We start from the raw sequence: 19,291 nt of genomic DNA, 5'->3' as shown, positions 1-19,291 counted from the left end.
AGGGACTTCAATGCCATAGAGTCCAATTTCCAAAGCGCCATTTGAGGAAGCCACAATTGAGGAAGCCACAGCAGCCCTCAATTTGCAAGATCTGAGCAAGGCTGTCAAAGATAGGACGTTTTGGAGGACTTTTGATTCATAGGAGGGTCGCCCATATGATGGCCATTTATTCATAGAAAGTTTTGCATTGGATTTGTCACTCTCTAGATGCACATTTCCCCATCTGAATTCTCAAAACTCTGCATGGCGGCTTATTGTTGACTTTTGAGAATGTGGTTGGGGAAAAAGTGCATCTAAAGAGTGGCAAATCCAGTGCAAGACCTTCTACGAATAAATGGAACCATTTATTCATGGAAGGTTTTGCATTGGATTTGCCACTCTTTAGATGCACTTTTTCCCCCATCCATATTCTCAAAACTCAACAATAAGCCGCCATGCAGAGTTTTGAGAATTCAGAGGGGGAAAATGTGCATCTAAAGAGTGGCAAATCCAATGCATGAGACGGAAGCGACTTGGCGGCACTTAACACCCATCACCTGCAGGGGGCGGCAGAGGGCGGCGCGGCTGAGCGCGGAGCGAGCCAAGAGCCGACCCTTGCAAAGCCTCATGGCGACCAGCGAGTCCCCTCCCCAGAGCGGCCGACTGCTCCCGGGGGGGGGGAGTGTCGAATGATGCTGCGCTACGCGAGGACCATACGGTACCCGGCATGCTTCGCGCCGAAGGGGGCGGAAGTGAGTGTGCATTTCCGGCGGCAGGGCGGCCCGGCCTCCTGCTTCGGTTGCTCCGCGGAGTTTAACCGCCCGTTAATTTCAACCGTCCCTTCGCCGCCCCCCCCCCGCCCCGCCATGAAGGACGTACCGGGCTTCTTGCAGCAGAGCCAGAGCTCCGGGCCCGGCCAGCCCGCCGTGTGGCACCGCCTGGAAGAGCTCTACAACAAGAAGTGAGTGGATGTGTGTAAGGGGGGGGGTGTAGGAGTGAATTAATGTGGGCATGGCGGGAGGGGGGCGCGATTTGGGGTCCTTTGGACCCCAAATCGCACCCCCCTCCCTCCATGCACACATTCTTGGGCCCCCCTCCCTGCACTTACCTTTAGCAGAAGGATATTTTTAAATATATATATTTTTATTGCATTGGAGGTCATTTTACATCTCCATACCTTTATAATTACAATTTACACTTTCCTTCTTCCAATACAAATTTCCCCCTTCCCCTCCTTTCCCTTAGCAGAAGGATATTTTTAAATATATTTTTTATTGTATTGGAGGTCATTTTACATCTCTATACCTTTAGAATTACAATTTACACTTTCCTTCTTCCGATACAAATTTCCCCCTTCCCCTCCTTTCCCTTAGCAGAAGGATATTTTTAAATATATTTTTTATTGCATTGGAGGTCATTTTACATCTCCATACCTTTAGAATTACAATTTACACTTTCCTTCTTCCAATACAAATTTCCCCCTTCCCCTCCTTTCCCTTAGCAGAAGGATATTTTAAAATATATTTTTTATTGCATTGGAGGTCATTTTACATCTCTATACCTTTAGAATTACAATTTACACTTTCCTTCTTCCGATACAAATTTCTCCCTTCCCCTCCTTTCCCTTAGCAGAAGGATATTTTTAAATATATTTTTTATTGCATTGGAGGTCATTTTACATCTCCATACCTTTAGAATTACAATTTACACTTTCCTTCTTCCAATACAAATTTCCCCCTTCCCCTCCTTTCCCTTAGCAGAAGGATATTTTAAAATATATTTTTTATTGCATTGGAGGTCATTTTACATCTCCATACCTTTAGAATTACAATTTACAGAATATACAAATTTCCCCCTTTCCCTCCCCCTTTTCCCTCCCCCCACGGACCAATCCATAATACCACATTTTCAGCCACGAGCATAGCCTTTTTAGTTTTACTAAAGTCTCTTCGTTGGCTTCTCCACTTTTCGCCCAATTAATGAATGGGTTCCCCTTAGTCTTCAGTCCCATTTCTTCTGTTTCTCCCGTCGTCTGTTGTTTTTAAGTATCCCAATACATCTGTTTGCGCGTATTCGAACACATAATTATTCCACCTGTCCACAGTCCACTTTGTTTTATCTTTCCATCCAAAAGCTATAACTGCCTGAGCGGCTCATATCATTGCTTTAAACATCTCTTGTTCACTCTACCTTCTCACACCCCATTATTCCCATAAACATCAGGTCTGCAGTTACTTGAAGTCTAATCTTAAACAATTCTCTAATTTTACTAAGTATTTTGTTCCAAAATTCTATTACCCTTGGGCACTCCCACTAGCAGAAGGAGTTAATCAGGTGGTTCTGGTTTTCTCCCCCTTCCATGCGAGGTGGGAGTCTTGCTTGCTCATCTTTGCCCCTTCTGGCAAAATGTGAAGCTTCCTTTTGGTGTGTTAAAGGGTGGTTTCCCCATTGTAAAAAAAATTAAAGTGGAGAATGGGAAGTAGTGTGGATAGCTAGGAATGCAATTATGACAGATGTGATGGCGATGAGTACAGAACCGTACATTAAGGCAGATGAACTGGTTTTTTTTTAATGATATAAAATGCAAATTTTTGAAACAGCAGTTATTTCCCAGAACCCCAAATAGGGAAAAAACTTGTGTTGAATGTGTTGTTGTTTTGTTTGTTTTACAAAATATATAATAAAATATGTTATTTTTAAAAAGGGCAAGAGTCCAGTAGCACCTTAAAGACTAACAAAAATATTTTCTGGTAGGGTATGAGCTTTTGTGAGCCACAACTCACAAAAGCTCATACCCTACCAGAAAATATTTTTGTTAGTCTTTAAGGTGCTACTGGACTCTTGCCCTTTTCTACTACTGCAGACAGACTAACACGGCTGCCCATTGTGAGTTACGTATTTTTAAAAGTGTGATTTTCCCTGGAACAAACTGACGAAGTGTGCCTCGCCCTGAAGATGCATGGATGGGCTTTGTCTGTCCTCTCAAAGCAAGATGTCACTTGCCTCAGACCAACTTGGGAGTAAAACATTTGCTTCGAGTTGCCTGACAATGTCTAGTAATTGCCACCTTGGTGGGGAATAAGAGTTTGTTTTGTAACACATTACTAGATAAATCCACACTTTGGGGAGTATGCTAGTAGTTCTTCCTTGCTCTTTTTCATTTTGCAAACCTGGTGCTTGTAAATATCAGCGTTTGGGGCTGTCGATTCTCTGTCATATCCTTCCCCATCAATCAGTCAAGTAGCTTACTTGAAAGCTTAGATAATTTCTGAAATACCCATTTCTTAGTAACTGTGGACTATTTTCCAAACATTAGAACACAGATTCTCCCCCTCCCCCATCCTTTCATAATAGCAACAGAATGTCATGTTTTCTCCTTAGGTTTGGCTCAAAATGTGTGGTTAGGAATGAGTGTGAATATATAGTCTTGTTGCTCTGGCTTTAAGGCATTGTTTTACTGTCACCGATTGGGCCATCAGAGGGAGAGGAGGCATCACCAAGGTACCCCTCTGTTGTAACTGCATCCAATTCAGCTGAGAACCCCCTGATCAGGGAACATTTGTCCTATGATTTGAATGCTAACAATATAATAAATACATTAAATAAATTATTACTTGTTTTGTTTAATTGAAAAGTGAGAGGCTACCTGCTACTTTAAAGGGCCTATATAAAATATTGTGCGCTCCTATGAAGGGTTAGAGAGCTTAAAAAAATCACAGTTCTACATAAGGAAGTATTTGTTGGCTTATTTCATGTGTTTGGCTTTCACTATTCTTGTTAAGTTCTTCTAACAACTACTTTTGCTCTTTTCATATTTTAAGTAATATATTCCAGTTTTAGACTTGCCAATAGTCATGTTCACATCAGGCTTGTGACTGATTAAATACACTAAGACAAACCGTTCAACCTTTCATGTTGATCCATCTTTGACATATAGGGATTTGCATCCCTGTAAATATGTGGAACTGCCATTCTTGTTTTACTCCATGTGTATGTTTTGTCATTTCATTCTTTCCATTGGTGCACATGTGTGTTTTTGCAGACTCTGGCACCAGCTAACTCTGCAGGTTCTGGACTTCGTGCAAGACCCCTGCTTTGCCCAAGGAGATGGACTTATCAAGGTATTATAGTTATTATGATGACGTCAGGTTGTATTCTGAACATTCTCATTCACCAAATATTTTCAAATTGTTAGTGAAAAACAGCAATAAAGTAGGTAGACAATCTCCAAGGAATCAAGTAAATCTATAATCCTGGGATTTTGTGCCTACTCATATGTGACAACTCTATCTGGCATGTTGTTTCATATAACTTCACAAGTTTACAACTTAATTCTTAATATGTGTGTGTGTGTGTAACATGCCTTCAAGTCGCAGCCGACTTATGGCGACCCCTTTTGGGGTTTTCATGGCAAGAGACTAACAGAGGTGGTTTGCCAGTGCCTTCCTCTGCACAGCATCCCTGGTATTCCTTGGTGGTCTCCCATCCAAATACTAACCAGGGCTGACCCTGCTTAGCTTCTGAGATCTGACGAGATCAGGCTAGCTTGGGCCATCCAGGTCAGGGCAAATTCTTAATATAATTTATTTCAAAGTTAGTTTTGGATTAAAAAGCTTCTGTCCTGTAAGGAGCTTTCACTTTAATTAAACTTACATGTTCTAATAATAATAGCTCTTGAGCTAATGGCAAGAGTACTTCTGTTCTGAATGTGTAATGCTGGTGCTTTACATTGATGATATAAAATGAGCTCTAATATTGATTGTAGGGGAGCTGCAAATGCTCAGACCTGTAAGCAGTTCTGTGCCACTGCAGGTGTTCTTTATTACCTGTGGGCTTCAGTCATTTACAGAGAGACTAATCTTGTAATATCTTTAGAGTCAGAACAAGTGGACTGTGAATGCCTTTCTGCAATTGTCTGGTTATGTTCTGAGGGGCACATTGTGGAGTCGCTTCCAGGAAGAAAAGATGCTCGTTTTCCCAGAGTTCTGCTTGATAGCATGCCTGCTGTATTTTATAGACTTTTAGCAGTGAGCTAAAAACTAATCCCAGTGTAGAAAAGGTCATATAGACTACTAATGACCAAGTTACTTATCTAAAATATATCTGTTATGTTGTCTCAAGGTATCTCCTTTTTTCTTTGACTACAGCTTTATGAAAATTTCATCAGTGAGTTTGAACACAGGTATAGCTTTTAGGATACTTTACATTTTTAAATTTAATATTGAGTTTTAAAATTAAATGTAATTTTAGAAGTACCTTTATAAGATTAGTTGTCCTTATTAACCCCTCTGTATTTTAGGGTGAACCCTTTGTCCCTTGTTGAGATCATTCTTCATGTAGTCCGGCAGATGACAGGTAAATACTATTTCTATTTCTTCATTGCTATCTCTATCAGAATGCACTAAAGGCCATTACCTGTAAAGCCTTTAGTGGCAGTAGAAGGGAGGAAGTGAGCCAGAGGCTTGTTTCTGTTCTCTTCCCAAGGATGATCGTGGGTGAAAAAATGTCCAAAAAGCCCTCAGTCTTAAGACTTCCAGATATCTAATTGGATCCTTAATGTGATTCTTTGCTTACACTCTTTAGATCCTACTGTGGCCCTAACTTTTCTGGAAAAGACCAGAGAAAAGGTATGTGCACTGTCTAACAGATACTATATACGTGTATTCAGTCCATTACAGTGGACCTGTTTTCCATGCTTGTACTATGTTGGACAGCAGTCTGCATTCCAGTATCATAAAGAAAATTGCTGAGGATAAGAGTAAGGTGAAACACAGGATCAGGCTAAGGCAAGATGGTTTATGCTATAGTGGTTTGCATAGCTAGAACAATCATTTTCTGTGCTGTGTAATCTTTTTTTGTCTGCAGGTGAAAAGCAGTGATGAAGCTGTCATTCTGTGTAAAACTGCCATTGGTGCTTTGAAATTAAATATTGGTGATCTACAAGTCACAAAGGTGAGTTAGTAATAACATTTGTTTGTTGTTATTAATGCAGTGTGTTTTGACTATGAGTCAAGGAATGGAATCTTTACTTTTGTACTAGCTGGATGTTAGGAAAAAATATTTAGGGTAACAGTATTGGAATTAGCTGTCTAGGGAGGTGATGAGCTCTTCAAGCAGCAGCTTTAGGCTGATCCTGCATTGAGCGGGGGAGTTGGACTAGATGGCTTGTATGGCCCCTTCCAGCTCTCTGATTCTTTTTTTTTTTTTTTGTCTCTCTTACTTCTGGTGCTTGTGTGTGTATTCTTAGTTAGTATTTGACTCTGGAAAAATCAAGACTCCTTATGATTTTTGTTAAGTTTTGATGTCTTTTAATGAAAATGCAGTGTAACTTAGAAAATAGTGTTGTCTTTTCTGATAGTTGTGTCTATTGATCATTCAACAAAATGCTCGTGAATATGACAAACAAGGTGATCAGTTTCCTCCAGATGGCTAGAAAGCTGAACAGGTTTTCAAAATATTTAGTTTATTTATTTTGCTCTGGTCTTTTTAGTCCTCAGCACATATTAGTATCATAATTCATAGGCCCCCACAAGATGTTGATGTTAGTGCTGAAACTCCCTTTGTATGACCAACAGTTTCTAATGAATTTGCCTTTTAGAAGTTATGTTCAAGTGCTATTCAGCTCTTTGGGATAGATATATGGGTCTGGTTACACTCTTCCAACCTCCTATGTCATCAGTTGACCGGCACTGTCAGAGGATCTAACTAAAAAGATAAGAATAGAGTTGGTCTCTCTGCAGGTGTTGTGTTCTCTGCAGGTATTGTGTATGCCAATAAAGGTTTTGATTGATTGAGTTGATGGTGGGGTTAGTAGCTGTTTGTGCCTTTAGTCAGGCTGTTTTAAAATATAATTAGGAGCTATAGAAATAATCAAGAAATAATCAAGTAGCCACAGATCTCTTTACAAAAGTTGTAGATATGTTTCTTCTGGGAAGTTAAGACTTTCAACAGTGCAAATGCTTTTGCCAGCACGAGTAGAATGGTTGAATGTACTGTGATCCTTAGGTCAATCTGTTTTGCACTGCATTTGGATTTCTTCAAGTATTGCTGGAAATCATGCACCAAACTGCTGCAGGAGATTCTTTAGCTAGTGCTTAGACTTTTAAGAAAGAGCGTCATAAGGATGGTGAGGCACAGACATGTGTAAGATACCTATGGGAGTTAAGAATAGCTGTCCCTTTTTTCCTTTAGGAGACCATTGAGGAGGTTGAGGAGATGCTGAATAACCTTCCTGGTGTGACATCTGTTCACAGCCGCTTCTATGATCTCTCCAGCAAGTATTACCAGACAATTGGGAATCATGCCTCTTACTATAAGGATGCATTACGGTTCCTGGGATGTATAGATGTTAAAGATTTGCCAGGTAATTGTACCTTTTCTTTCTGAGTTAAGCACAATAACTGCAGTGGGTTCATGAAGATCTTCATTTGTAGGGGTGAATTCTTGAGCTGATAAGGCAATCCTCAGTGTCATTGATGGGATAATGTCAGAAATGAGATAAAGGGAAGCTTTGTGTAGCTACAGTGTTCAAAACCAGCTCTCAGTTGTTAATATGGGGATGTATAATACTGTTCTAGCTCTTATGTAACATGGCTTGGAAGCCTTTTAAGGCAGAGGCAATCTGGGTAAAACCTTGGAAGTTAGATTCCTTGGCAGCTCTCTATGTCCCTGCCCTATCTGTTTCTTATGACTATTATCCCCCCCATTACCTCCATTCTCAATTCCTGTGCCTTCTCTACTTTTACCTCATTATGTGACAAAATATCCCAAAGCACTTGAAAATTGGGCATTTTGAACATATAATAAATTGTACAAAATAAGCGAGCATGTAAAATTATGTAATTTTTTAAACAATCCTGGCAGACGAATTTGCCACTTTTGTGTGTAGAATGCTTGCAGCCTTGTTTTTTGTAGAACATAGAGGAATACATATTTATATGTGCCGTAATATAAAATACACATACGTAGAACAGGCACCATTAGTGCCAACATCTGATTTAAAGTTACATGGGTGCTTCTTAACGGAGGTTCTGTTAGGGCTAAAGGTACAATAAGAGGCTAAAATGGAGGAACTGTAGGACTGTCACTTGAGCCAGACATTCTTTCCTTTCAGTGGCCGACCAGCAGGAAAGAGCCTTTACTTTAGGATTAGCAGGACTCCTGGGTGAAGGAGTCTATAACTTTGGAGAACTGGTAAGTTCAGTCTTTTTGGTTAAAACACTGGGGTAGAGGGGGGGATGACTTGCTGCTTTCTCAATAGCATCGTGCTTTATTTACTTCCTCAGCTTATGCATCCTGTACTGGAGTCTCTGAGGAGCACTGATAGGCAGTGGCTGATTGACACGCTCTATGCCTTCAACAGTGGCAATGTGGAAAAATTCCAGGCTTTGAAATCAGCGTGGGGCCAGCAGGTGAGTGGATGGTGTGGCTTGATGGTACTCACCATGGCTAGAAGTCATAGAATATCATTTCCTCCATGAATCTGTCTAACTCTGCCTTAAAGCTATGTTGCTTGTTGTCAAAGACTTATAAAAACCTCCTTAAGGGTGACAGGTTGGTCCAAGGCAAAACCACAAAATGCTGGAGGTGTGAATCCTCACAACTCCAGGATGACAACACTACCACCAGTCCCCTTAACTAACCCGCCATCCAGAGACCGAGGGACTAAGCCTCTAGCCCTCCCAGGTCTAAGAGTAAGAAGTCAGCCTTGCAAGGTAGGACGTTTACAAGATGAGCTCCAGGAAACTTATTCTGGTAGCTGGAGGCGATGTGGGTTAAAGTACTGGATTCAAAACCCAAGAACACCACAAAACATAGTTAAAGTGATTTCGTGAAAGAATACAGAATATGGAGAAACAGAATGGTTTCCAATTGGCAGAGATGTCAGGAGGAGTGAAAATTGGTGGAAGGGGCATTAATAATGTGAGATATGCAGATGACACCCCATTACTGGCAGAAAATAGTGAAGACTTGAAATGACTACTGATGAAGGTTAAAGCGGAAAATGTCAAAGCAGGATTACAACTGAACATCATAAGTAATGACTACAGGGGGATTACACAACTTTAAGGTTGACAATAAAGAAATTGAATTTTTTCAAGATTTTTTGTTTCTTGGTTCCATCAACAACAAAAGGGAGACAGCAGCTAGGAAATCAGAAGGCAATTGAGACTGGGACAGGCAGCCATGAAGGAGCTAGAAAAGATTCTTAAGTGTAAGGATGTGTTGCTGGCAACCAAGATTAAGTTAATTCATGCCATAGTATATTCCCCATTACTATGTATGGGTGTGAAAGTTGGACAATGAAGAAAGTGGACAGGAGGAAAATTGATTAATTTAAAATGTGGTGTTGGAGGAGAGTTTTATGGATACCGTGGACTGCCAAAAAAGACCAATCAGTGAGTTTTAGATGAAATCAAGCCTGAACTCTTCCTAGAAGGTAAAATGGCTAAACTGAGCTATGGTACTTTGGTCACATTATGAGAAGACAAGAGTGACTGGAAAAGACAATTGTGCAGCAGGAAAAGAGGAAGACACAATATGAGATGGATCGACTCAATCAAGGAAGCCACAGCCATCAGTTTTCAAGACCTGAGCAAGACTGTTTAATGATAGGCCTTTTTTGGAGACCCTTTTTAAAGGTCATTAATTCATAGGGTCACCATAAGTCAGAAGCAACTTGATGACACTTAATAAAAGGTAAAGGTCCCCTGTGCAAGCACCGGGTCATTCCTGACCCATGGGGTGACATCACATCCCGACGTTTACTAGGCAGACTTTGTTTATGGGGTGGTTTGCCAGTGCCTTCCCCAGTCGTCTTCCCTTTACCCCAGCAAGCTGGGTACTCATTTTACCGACCTCAGAAGGATGGAAGGCTGAGTCAACCTTGAGCCGGCTACCTGAAACCAACTTCTGTCGGGATCGAACTCAGGTCATGAGCAGAGCTTGGACTGCAGTACTGTAGCTTACCACTCTGCGCCACGAGGCTCTTAATGCATACACATTACAGGAATGTACAATATATGAGCATTGAACAGTGAGGATAGAATAATAAAGCTAAATATCTAACTCAATCACATTTACATGCATTGGTTCTAAATTCAGATGTTACCTGGCAAGATCCAGCAGAGTTTCAAAGTCCAAAGTAGGTGCCCCAGCCAGCCTGGCCCACGCAGAATCAAGAAGCGTCACGAAGTTAGATGTAATCCAGATAAAAGGCAAAACTAGAATGAAATGGTTTTTTTTGTATGCCCAATGACATCTCTTGGCGTGATTATAGTTGATTAATCAGTTGTTTGGCTAACCAGGGGACCCAACCAATCAGAAGAGTTGCCATAGCAAGACCGGCTACTCTTCAGCTGTATAGGCCTAAGCAAGCACCCTCTCCTTGGGTACCTGAACTTACGAGATGGAATACTCAAGCCAGACTCCCTCCCAGATTCTTTGGCCTTGAAACTGTTACTTTGAAGCTGCAGTCAGCTTGATCTCAGGTTCTTCGATAAAAGAGAGATGCTTCCATTATTTTTACTAGGTATCAGTCTGAGCCAATGTTTCTGAATAGACAAGAGATGGCTAGGTGTACTGATCTCTTGATTCTTGTTGCCATCACTACATCCATTGGCAGTGTATTCCATGATTAAATTTCTCATTGAGGAAAAAAAAGTGTTTTCGTTAGTCTGTCCTGTGTTGTCCAACAGCTTCATTGGGTGGCCATTAGTTCTAGAACTGTCATGTGAGTATTGGGCTGTGGTTTCAAATGGAATTATTAGTGCCTCTTCTTCCCCCCCCCCCCCCCGCGCCCAATGGGGAGCTATGCAGCATGAGTCTTGCTGAATGAAAGATAATTTGAAAATTTGCTGAATGAAAGATAATTTGAAAATTCAAATCAAACTGTTTGAATAACTAAAACTCTGCACTGTTATGTTTTACAGCCAGACCTGGCTGCAAATGAAACTCTCCTCCTACAGAAAATTCAGCTGCTGTGCCTCATGGAGGTGAGTCAGTAGTGGAAATATTACCATGGTGTTCTTTTGACGCAAAATATCTCTTTGAATTGTGACTTTTGAATTGGATTTTTTGTTGGGTGTTCATTCAGTAGGTCTTTTGACAAGTATCTAATAATGAGCTCTTATGGCAGGATGTAGATTTATGTATTTTTCCGCATTCTTCACACTACTAAAAGAATTTTGGAAAGCAAGTTCTGGACTGAATAACTGTCCCCAGAAAACCTGTCCATTACTTTTATGATGATGGCAGGTACACTTCTTTTATTTTGTGAGGCAAGAGGAGTTGCTATGTTACCTTTGGCCATTCCATTGCATCTAAAATAACTGAATGGGTAATCCCAGTTTTCTCAGATCCCTACCGGGATTCTCCCCCTTTCTCCCACCCTGTCACTCACTCTGTGACAGCAGCTGAGAGCCAAGGCACCTGGGAGGATTGAGAGCCTTTGCGGAATTCTTCCATACTTCCCCAAGACTCCTCCTGAGCCCCTGGAGGTATCAGGTAAGCCATGTACACACACACACTCCTGAGAATATCCCTGTTCTTTAGACTGTGCTTCTGGTGTCAGGAGGCAGGCACCAGAAAGGGAGTTTTGTCATAGCATGAACTCTAAAGACATAAATACACACGCAGAGAATATTGTTAACCTAACTCTGCCATTCCACCCTATCCCCACCGGTGAATGGGTGTTCGTGTAGAGAGGATGTTCTCTCCTTCCCAAACACACACTTTCCAGACTGACAAGCTGCTTTTAAATATTTCATTCCTGGTTATATCCATGGTTGGTAAACAGTATTCTTATTCTCCTTGGAAGGGTGCACCATAGATGCCTGCCAAAATGCATTTAGCCAACCACAGTTTGTCATTTGTGAGTTTTATGGCTTTGAACAGAGGAGATGAAAATCTCAATCTTAGCTCAGGTGATATCCCAGTCCTCTGGCTGCAGGCGCTGCCTCTTCCCAGCTATTGATCACCATGTAATCCCCTCCACGTAAGGTGGTTTATGACTGTCTACCATGTGGGTATATTTTCTTAGGGGAAAAGACTGCATTCATGACAAGGATAAGCAAAATGGCCTTTCTGCTGATTTTTTAAAAATAATGTATTTTTTTAGAGTTAAGGCTAACTTAACCCCACTTTTACCTCACTACAGATGACCTTCACTCGACCAGCTAACCACAGGCAACTCACTTTTGAGGAGATTGCTAAGAGTGCCAAAGTCACTGTGAATGAGGTGAGTTACTCTATGAAGCCAAATGTCCTGAGCTTTGGTTGAGTATATGTATTCACTGTTGAAAAGCTTGAGGTGTGTAGGCGAATTCATGTGAAGTATTCTTTGTTAAATTCAGGTTGGTGACCAGCTTCCAGGCAAATAGCTACAGAGACCACAGCCTCAATACTTTCTTTTCTGTTCTTATTAACCGCTTTAGTTTGATTCCTGACAAATGCTTCGACTGCTCATTTGTACAGTGGTTTGCTTGGGAATAGCTGAGAACTTCTTGAAGCCAGCAAAGGCTCTTATTTTCTTCTTTTGCAGGTGGAGCTGTTGGTGATGAAGGCACTTTCAGTGGGTTTAGTAAAGGGCAGCATTGATGAAGTGGATAAAAGAGTGCACATGACGTGGGTCCAACCACGGGTGCTGGATTTACAACAGGTAATCATGGCTGGAGGACCCAGCTTGCTGGGGGTAAAGGGAAGATGACTGAGGAAGGCACTGGCAAACCACCCCGTAAACAAAGTCTGCCTAGGAAATGTCGGGATGTGACGTCACCCCATGGGTCAGGAATGACCCGGTGCTTGCACAGGGGACCTTTACCTTTTACCTTTAATCATGGCTGAGATCTTGACCCAGCAGCCTTTTTCCTGGTTGGCCTGGAGTCTCTGGGTGGGGTCGAAGAGGGGAGGGAGCATTGGTAAAGCATTCCTTTTCTTTAACATTTACTCAGTGTTTCATGTAAACTCTTCGTTGAGCTGGCAAAACAATCAAGTTTATTCAGATTGATTCCCTGTGCCTATTGACTTAATTATGGTTCTTTCAAACCTGTATAAGATAAATATCTTGCTAGCAGGATGAGATGAATTTCAGAAAATAGACACCACTGAGAGACATGCTGCATGTCAATGTCTCTAAAAACGTTGGGTGTTCCAAGGAACGTTCTGATAGAGAAGAGTTTCAGTTCTTGGCTTTATTGTCTTAGCAACCCCTGTTAATTTTCATGTTTCCCAATTCCTAAAGTGCTTGTGGGTTTGCTTCCTAGATAAAGGGCATGAAAGACCGCCTGGAGTTCTGGTGCACAGATGTGAAGAGCATGGAGATGTTGGTAGAACACCAAGCCCACGATGTCCTAACATAAAGGACCTTGCACTGGCTGGATGAAAATCTTGTACTGTTGCTGAAACTGGCAGTGCTCCGACCACTGACTCTGTACTGAATTCTATTAAAAGGGGGGCTAGGGGAGGAGGGGAAGAACTACTTTTCTGATGCTTGTACAGAGGACTAAGTGGCCTTTGCTGTATAACCCTTTGGTGCTTGGAGTCGGGAATTCCCTCCTATGTGCTAGCGTTGAACTGGCGCTCACCAGGGGAGCTCCCATCCTGCTGTCACCAAAGGGGGGGGAATAAGTGCTCCATAATGGTGGATTTAATTGGTCTTGGTTTGGGGCTGTCGTGATGGAGGGTGTTGGGGGTGGGAGCTCCGTGCTAACGGTGGAGGTCACTAGCTCAGCAATGGGGTGGTAGCAAAACTTCCATTTTGCACTTGGGGTGCAAGAGGGAAGGGCCACCCCAGCCATTGTCAGGCATTCCCGATGGGCTTGTGGAGAGAGCATGACCCTCTCCCTGGGACCTTTCCCCCTGTCAGCCCAAAGGCAGCATAACTGAGAACAAAACACTTCTTTCCCCTAGCCTCCCACCTATTTTGCAGTACAGGAAGCTGCTGAACCCCTTCAATTAATTTCCCAAGAATAAAATCATACATTTAGTGGATTTGTTTTTATATCCTCCTTGGGTTTGCTCTGGTCTTTTATGAAAATTTTATCCTGAAGTGTGATGCAGTAAAACAAAACAACTACTGCTGGAATAAAACTTCTCTGCCTTCCTTCATTGTGCATTTCTGTTGTTGTGTTTTAAGGCCCAGTTTTGGACTGAGCAGAAGTCCTATTTAAGGTTGATCAGGCCCCAAATCCTGGGTTAGCTTGGCATTTGTCCCAATAGAAGTTTAGAAAGTATCGCTGATGACATGTCTTATCAGGAGGACGTGATTCCAATCTCAGTGCTTCTTGCCAATCTTCTTCTATAATGGATGATTGGATTTCAAAACGTACTATAATCTGCAAATATATTGATTTAAGATGATCTCCAGTAAGCTCTAAAGCAGTACTTACCTCTGCTGCTCAGATTCCTTTACGGTGAGGGAGAGAGACTGAAATAAGCTCTAGTAGGAGGCAGCGTTAACATCCTCATTCACTTCAACTGATGTGTAGCTAAGAGCAAGGATGGGTGGGATACTGGAGGTCACTTTGCTCAACAACTTGCATCTTTCAGTGTCAACCTTTATAGCTTTTTCCTTGGATACAAAGTTCTGTCACTGTAGCCATGGTTATAGTGAATTTCTTAGTACTGCACATTATGTGTATTTCCATTATTGTTGCTGGGGCTGCAGTTTGAAAGAAAACAGCGTACAGTGAAGTTTTCCTGTTGAATTGCCACCTTCCACGCTGCTTGTGGGCCTGCATGGTTTGTGGGGCTACACTTTTCCTTCACAAAAGAATCAGACAGAAGAAGAAAAAGAGTTGGTTTTCTACCCCATTTTTCTTTACCGTTAAGGAGTCTCCAAAGTGGCTTACAGTCACCTTCCCCTCCCCACAACAGGCACCTTGTGAGGTAGGTGGGGCTGAGAGAGTTCTGAGAGAACTGACTGGCCCAAGGTCACCCAGCAGGCTTCATATAAAGGAATGGGGAATCAAATCCAGTTCTCAAGATTTAGAGTCCGCCTCTCTTAACCACTACACCACGTTGGCATGTGAGGAGAGGGATTAGGCCAGAATCCTCCCTGGCATTCAGTCTGCTACAATTTTTTTAATGTAGGAGCATTCAGTTATGTGAGCCCCCATCTATAGGTCTGTAGTATTACCAGTAGCAGGGGTTTACAGCCTCAGTGAGAACTAGGGTTGCCATCTGCCTGGGGGAAAAAAGGCCTGTCCCTTTAATAGAGGCTTAGTGGGATCTTATTTCCCCGTGATTAGTACTTCCAAGGCATGAAAAGCTTCAGCTGCCCATTCTTAAACATTAAGCCTTTAAAGGGACAGGCCAGTTTTCTACATTCTTGTTGGCAACTGTAGTGAGAACTAGGCCATGGTAATTTGTCCCTTTTCATCCATGATTTATTTTATCAAATTTCTACCCTCCTCTCCCCGGACAAGGCCAGGCCCAGAGCGGCTTTGAACGATGGTTGATTGGAAGCATTCATACCGGGATGCCTGTGTGTATGGGAAAGTACTCAGCAGTGTCAAAAATCTCTCCCTTTTCTGGGTTTAATTTGTGCCATGAATCACTAGGACTATGATACTCGTTTCTGAATCACAGAGAACCCACTTGCTGCCATGGTTAGGTGGACAAGCTTCCAGCTGAGGTTGGGTTTCCCCTGCTCCCCCACCACCCCGGATTTAAGTATTCTGACTTCGTGCTCACCCTTTTAAACAATTCAGTTACTTTAAATGAAACAAATGTAACTGGCTTCATTGTGCCTGTTGCAAGGAGAAGTGTGTGGCGAATGTTTTGATCTCAGCTAGGGCTGTTTTATGGGTGTGCAACACCATCATTTTTTAATCAGGCGTAAGAATGAAAAGCCCTTGAAAGTGGGCAGTATCTGCTGAAGCCTCCAGAGCCAGGATTACCTGTGGAAGAGGCTGTGACATTTTTTCTGCTCTTCTGTTAAGAGAAAAGATAAATAGACTATGCAAAACACAAGCTTTTTCTTGACAGCTGTTTAAAACTTTTTTTTTTTTAAAGAATAGACTAGCTGCCTCCCTGGTAATGGAGCAGTTAACTCTGAATAATTCCCAGTGACAGGTATGTGACAAAGAGGTATTTCTCATCGCATAACTAAAAACCAGCATGTCTAGGTTTCATTTTGAGGAAAGTCTTAAACTATGGTATTTATAATTTATATAGCCATTAAGATGAAAAACATATAGGACCTTGCTCATTTTGTAAGTCAGGTGCTACTGGACTCTTGCTTTTTTTCTACTCCGACAGACATGGCTACCCATTGTGATCTTGCTTGTTACAGTGAGCTTTGCTGTTTTTCTTTGACCAACGCTTTGGGTTTTGATTTCCAATGTAATGTTCAAAGTGGAATGCCAGATTTGTGTAGTATGAGCTCTAGAAACAATTCACATGTCAGTGGAAAGGAGGAAAATTCTCCTTTGGATATTAGTGTGGGTGTTGCTCTTCCCCTCCCATTTCTCCTCTGCTTTTGGACTTTGGCTCTGAAATGCAGATCTACAAGTTCATGTGCCTCTCAACCTACTTCCACAGCCAGGAAGTAGAAGTTACTGAGTGTGCTTGGCTTTGGCATGCAGCTCCTCCTCCTTTCTCCTCGGTCATATCTATCAAGACACAATGCATGAAGTGGCATGGTGCTTCGAGGCAGCCTCAGCTCTACTTCGTGAGGTGTTGTGATAGGGAATCTTGCAGCATGCTGGCATGTCATGGGTTTTGCATTTCCAAGTGTTACTAAAAACAGGGCCTGTTACTTTCAGTGACTCCCCAGATCATCAAAAATGATTCATTCTCCACCTCAAAACTTTTATTAAAATTGCAGCATGTGCAATTGTGATATAATTACCCTATTTTTGTATTAAGCCCTGACCTGGATAGCCTTATCTCGCCAGATCTCAGAAACTAAGCAGAGTTGGCCTTGGTTACTATTTGGATGGGCGACCTCCAAGAAACACCAGGAGCGTGACATGGAGGCAGGCAATGGCAAACCACCTGTGCATGTCTCTTGCCTTGAAAACCCTACAGGGTCGTCATAAGTCAGCTGTGACTTGACGTCACAATATATATATATATTTAATTAAAGGGTCCCATGTCCCTTGGATTTCAGTTCAGTTCCTTTGGCAGTGTGTATTTTTTTTCCTGAATAACAACCAATTCCAATGGCTATGGCTTTAAACCATTTTTTTTTTAATTACAAAAACCTCCAGAGGCAGCTTTCTGTGAGAGAAGACCAGGTTTTTCTTTAGCATTCTTCATATGTAATCTGTGTTCAAAACTTGATTCCTCATTTGCCCTTCAGTCGCTAGGTGGATGCTTGTAATTCTCCAGATGGGCCAGAATCCAACCCGATGGGACCAAGAATGTAATAAACATCACGCTCATTGCAATGGCTTGTTCCTGTAAATGGGAGAAATAGCCAAATTTAGTAGAATACCATGTTTCGGTTTATGTTGGGGGGTTGACCCTTTAGAGTAAGCGGTTCCTTATTTTGGAGAAAGAAGCATACATGTGGTGTGTAACAATATGAAGTAATTTTATGCATGCCTTTCCTGTTTATTTTTATACCACCGTGCTGTTGATGTAGGATATTACCCTCCCCTTTACAAGCACTCTGCCTGGTTATATTTCATAAGGCACGAAATGTTGAAAGTTCATTTAAAGGATGGGGGGGTGGGGGGATAAGCTTGTTCAAACTCTTAAGAACTTATAAAATCATGGGGGGGCGGATTCTGGGAGTGAGGAAAGTTCCCAACTGTCCCCTCCCATGTTTCTTCACAGGCTTCCTGTTTGTATAGAATATGCATATTTTAAATATGGTTGGTTGTCCTTGCTAGCAGCTGTCCATTTTATGTTTCATTTTTTTTTTAAAGAACCCATTTCATACAACTTGCTTTTAGCCGCCACAAACCGGGGCCATTCTTTGAACCCTCCCCATAATTAATGGTACACATTCAGTCCAGTTAATAGTCCTTTAAGCACTGTCATGGTTCTTGCCTTTCCCAGGGCCTTGGAATACAGGAAGAGCCGGAGCCTATGGGCCTGCAGATATAGAGCACATTCAGGAAAGGAGCACATTCGCCACTGACTTTCAAATGACTTTGCTTGATCCACTCAATAATAAATCACCAGAACTGGTTGTAGCTCACTTACATCTGTGTCACAGAGGTGGCTGTGCATGCAAAAGACAAACCGTCACATACACTTCCACTACTACTCCGCAACAGAGTTATGGTTACATAGACTTATATACATTCCCAGCACCTGAAACCAATTAGGCCACCTGCAGACCTGGCCACAGTATTACATCACCATACTGCTTTAAACTGGTTAGATGCAGTTCACCTGGGACCCGCAAGACTATTGCTACCTCTTGCATCAGCTTAGACGTCCCAGATCTGACAGCTACCTGTCAGCTGTCTCTGTCAGATTATTATGATCAACTTGATACTCTGACAGACCCTCTGGTGCAAAGGGTCCCAGGGCATGAAGCACCTTGTTTTTCTCTGTGTTTTGTGGGGGTGGGGTTGTACTTGTGGTTATACTTCACTAATACCCAGTTTAATTGAGCTTAGACATATAATGCCTGGGCTGGGACTTTCTCAAAATATCTTAATGACATGAGTTGGGATACTCCTACCGTGCCAACTGCTTCCAAGTTCACCAATCCAGGACATTTTTTTGGGTGGAATACAAGCTCAAGCATCTGCACTTGGAATAATGTAAGCATATTACATTTTCAAGAAAAAAACATTTGAAGACTGCTCAATTTATATCTTTGATTCTGAAACCACCTGAGTTATGGCAGCACTTGGAACGTTTCTCCAAGTACTGCTGGCATAGTAAGATGGAAATTGTGGGTAAAGGATGAAGAGCGGTGTGTGGCGCGAAAGGCAGAAGACATAACTGGACGCCAGGAAAGAGTGGATTAGCATTTACACAAGGTACAAAAGCTTTGCCTTCAGCAGTGGAACCTTTGAATAGGCACTGCTGACTATTCATCCACGCAAGCACCTCTTCTTCCTCTGAGGGACAGTTGTGGCATTCCTAGGTTGATCCGTATGCAGATGCTAGTTGGGACTACTTTCGTTTTTAAAAACTGAAACTGTATAAAACAAATTGAGCTGGGTGTCAGATTCTTTGTTCAATACTGGCTGCTGCACAACAAATAGCCCTGATCATTTTAAGTATGCAACTGCGTATCGGACAAAGCTACCAGCAACATGCAAAAGATCTCGACATCTGAAAATTGATTTTAATAAGCTTTCTAAAGAGGAAGGTGCTCAAAGTATCTGAGCTCTTTCCCCCC

At 42.1% G+C, this 19,291-nt stretch overlaps 1 protein-coding gene across 1 annotated transcript; it reads left to right on the top strand.

The window, feature by feature from the left end:
- Positions 1-843: 843 nt before the first annotated feature.
- On the top strand, positions 844-14,059 carry PSMD13 (proteasome 26S subunit, non-ATPase 13). The gene is made up of 13 exons (XM_056852072.1): positions 844-940; positions 4,022-4,100; positions 5,127-5,161; positions 5,279-5,334; positions 5,563-5,606; positions 5,845-5,931; positions 7,171-7,342; positions 8,093-8,172; positions 8,265-8,390; positions 10,911-10,973; positions 12,137-12,217; positions 12,521-12,637; positions 13,242-14,059. The coding sequence occupies exons 1-13, from the start codon at positions 846-848 to the stop codon at positions 13,335-13,337; spliced, it is 1,131 nt and encodes a 376-aa protein (XP_056708050.1). The 5' UTR covers positions 844-845; the 3' UTR covers positions 13,338-14,059.
- The last annotated feature ends 5,232 nt before the right edge of the window (positions 14,060-19,291 follow it).

The sequence above is a fragment of the Euleptes europaea genome, chromosome 6 (genome assembly GCF_029931775.1).
Source record: "Euleptes europaea isolate rEulEur1 chromosome 6, rEulEur1.hap1, whole genome shotgun sequence".
Classification (NCBI taxonomy): domain Eukaryota; kingdom Metazoa; phylum Chordata; class Lepidosauria; order Squamata; family Sphaerodactylidae; genus Euleptes; species Euleptes europaea.
This window is presented reverse-complemented; position numbering and strand designations above follow the sequence as displayed.

Coding starts and splice junctions, on each gene's coding strand:
- PSMD13 (XM_056852072.1), top strand. CDS start 846: ATGAAGGACGTACCGGGCTTCTTGCAGCAGAGCCAGAGCTCCGGGCCC. Junction 5,335..5,562: donor TGTAGTCCGGCAGATGACAG/GTAAATACTATT, acceptor TACACTCTTTAG/ATCCTACTGTGGCCCTAACT. Junction 5,932..7,170: donor GTGATCTACAAGTCACAAAG/GTGAGTTAGTAA, acceptor TTTTTCCTTTAG/GAGACCATTGAGGAGGTTGA.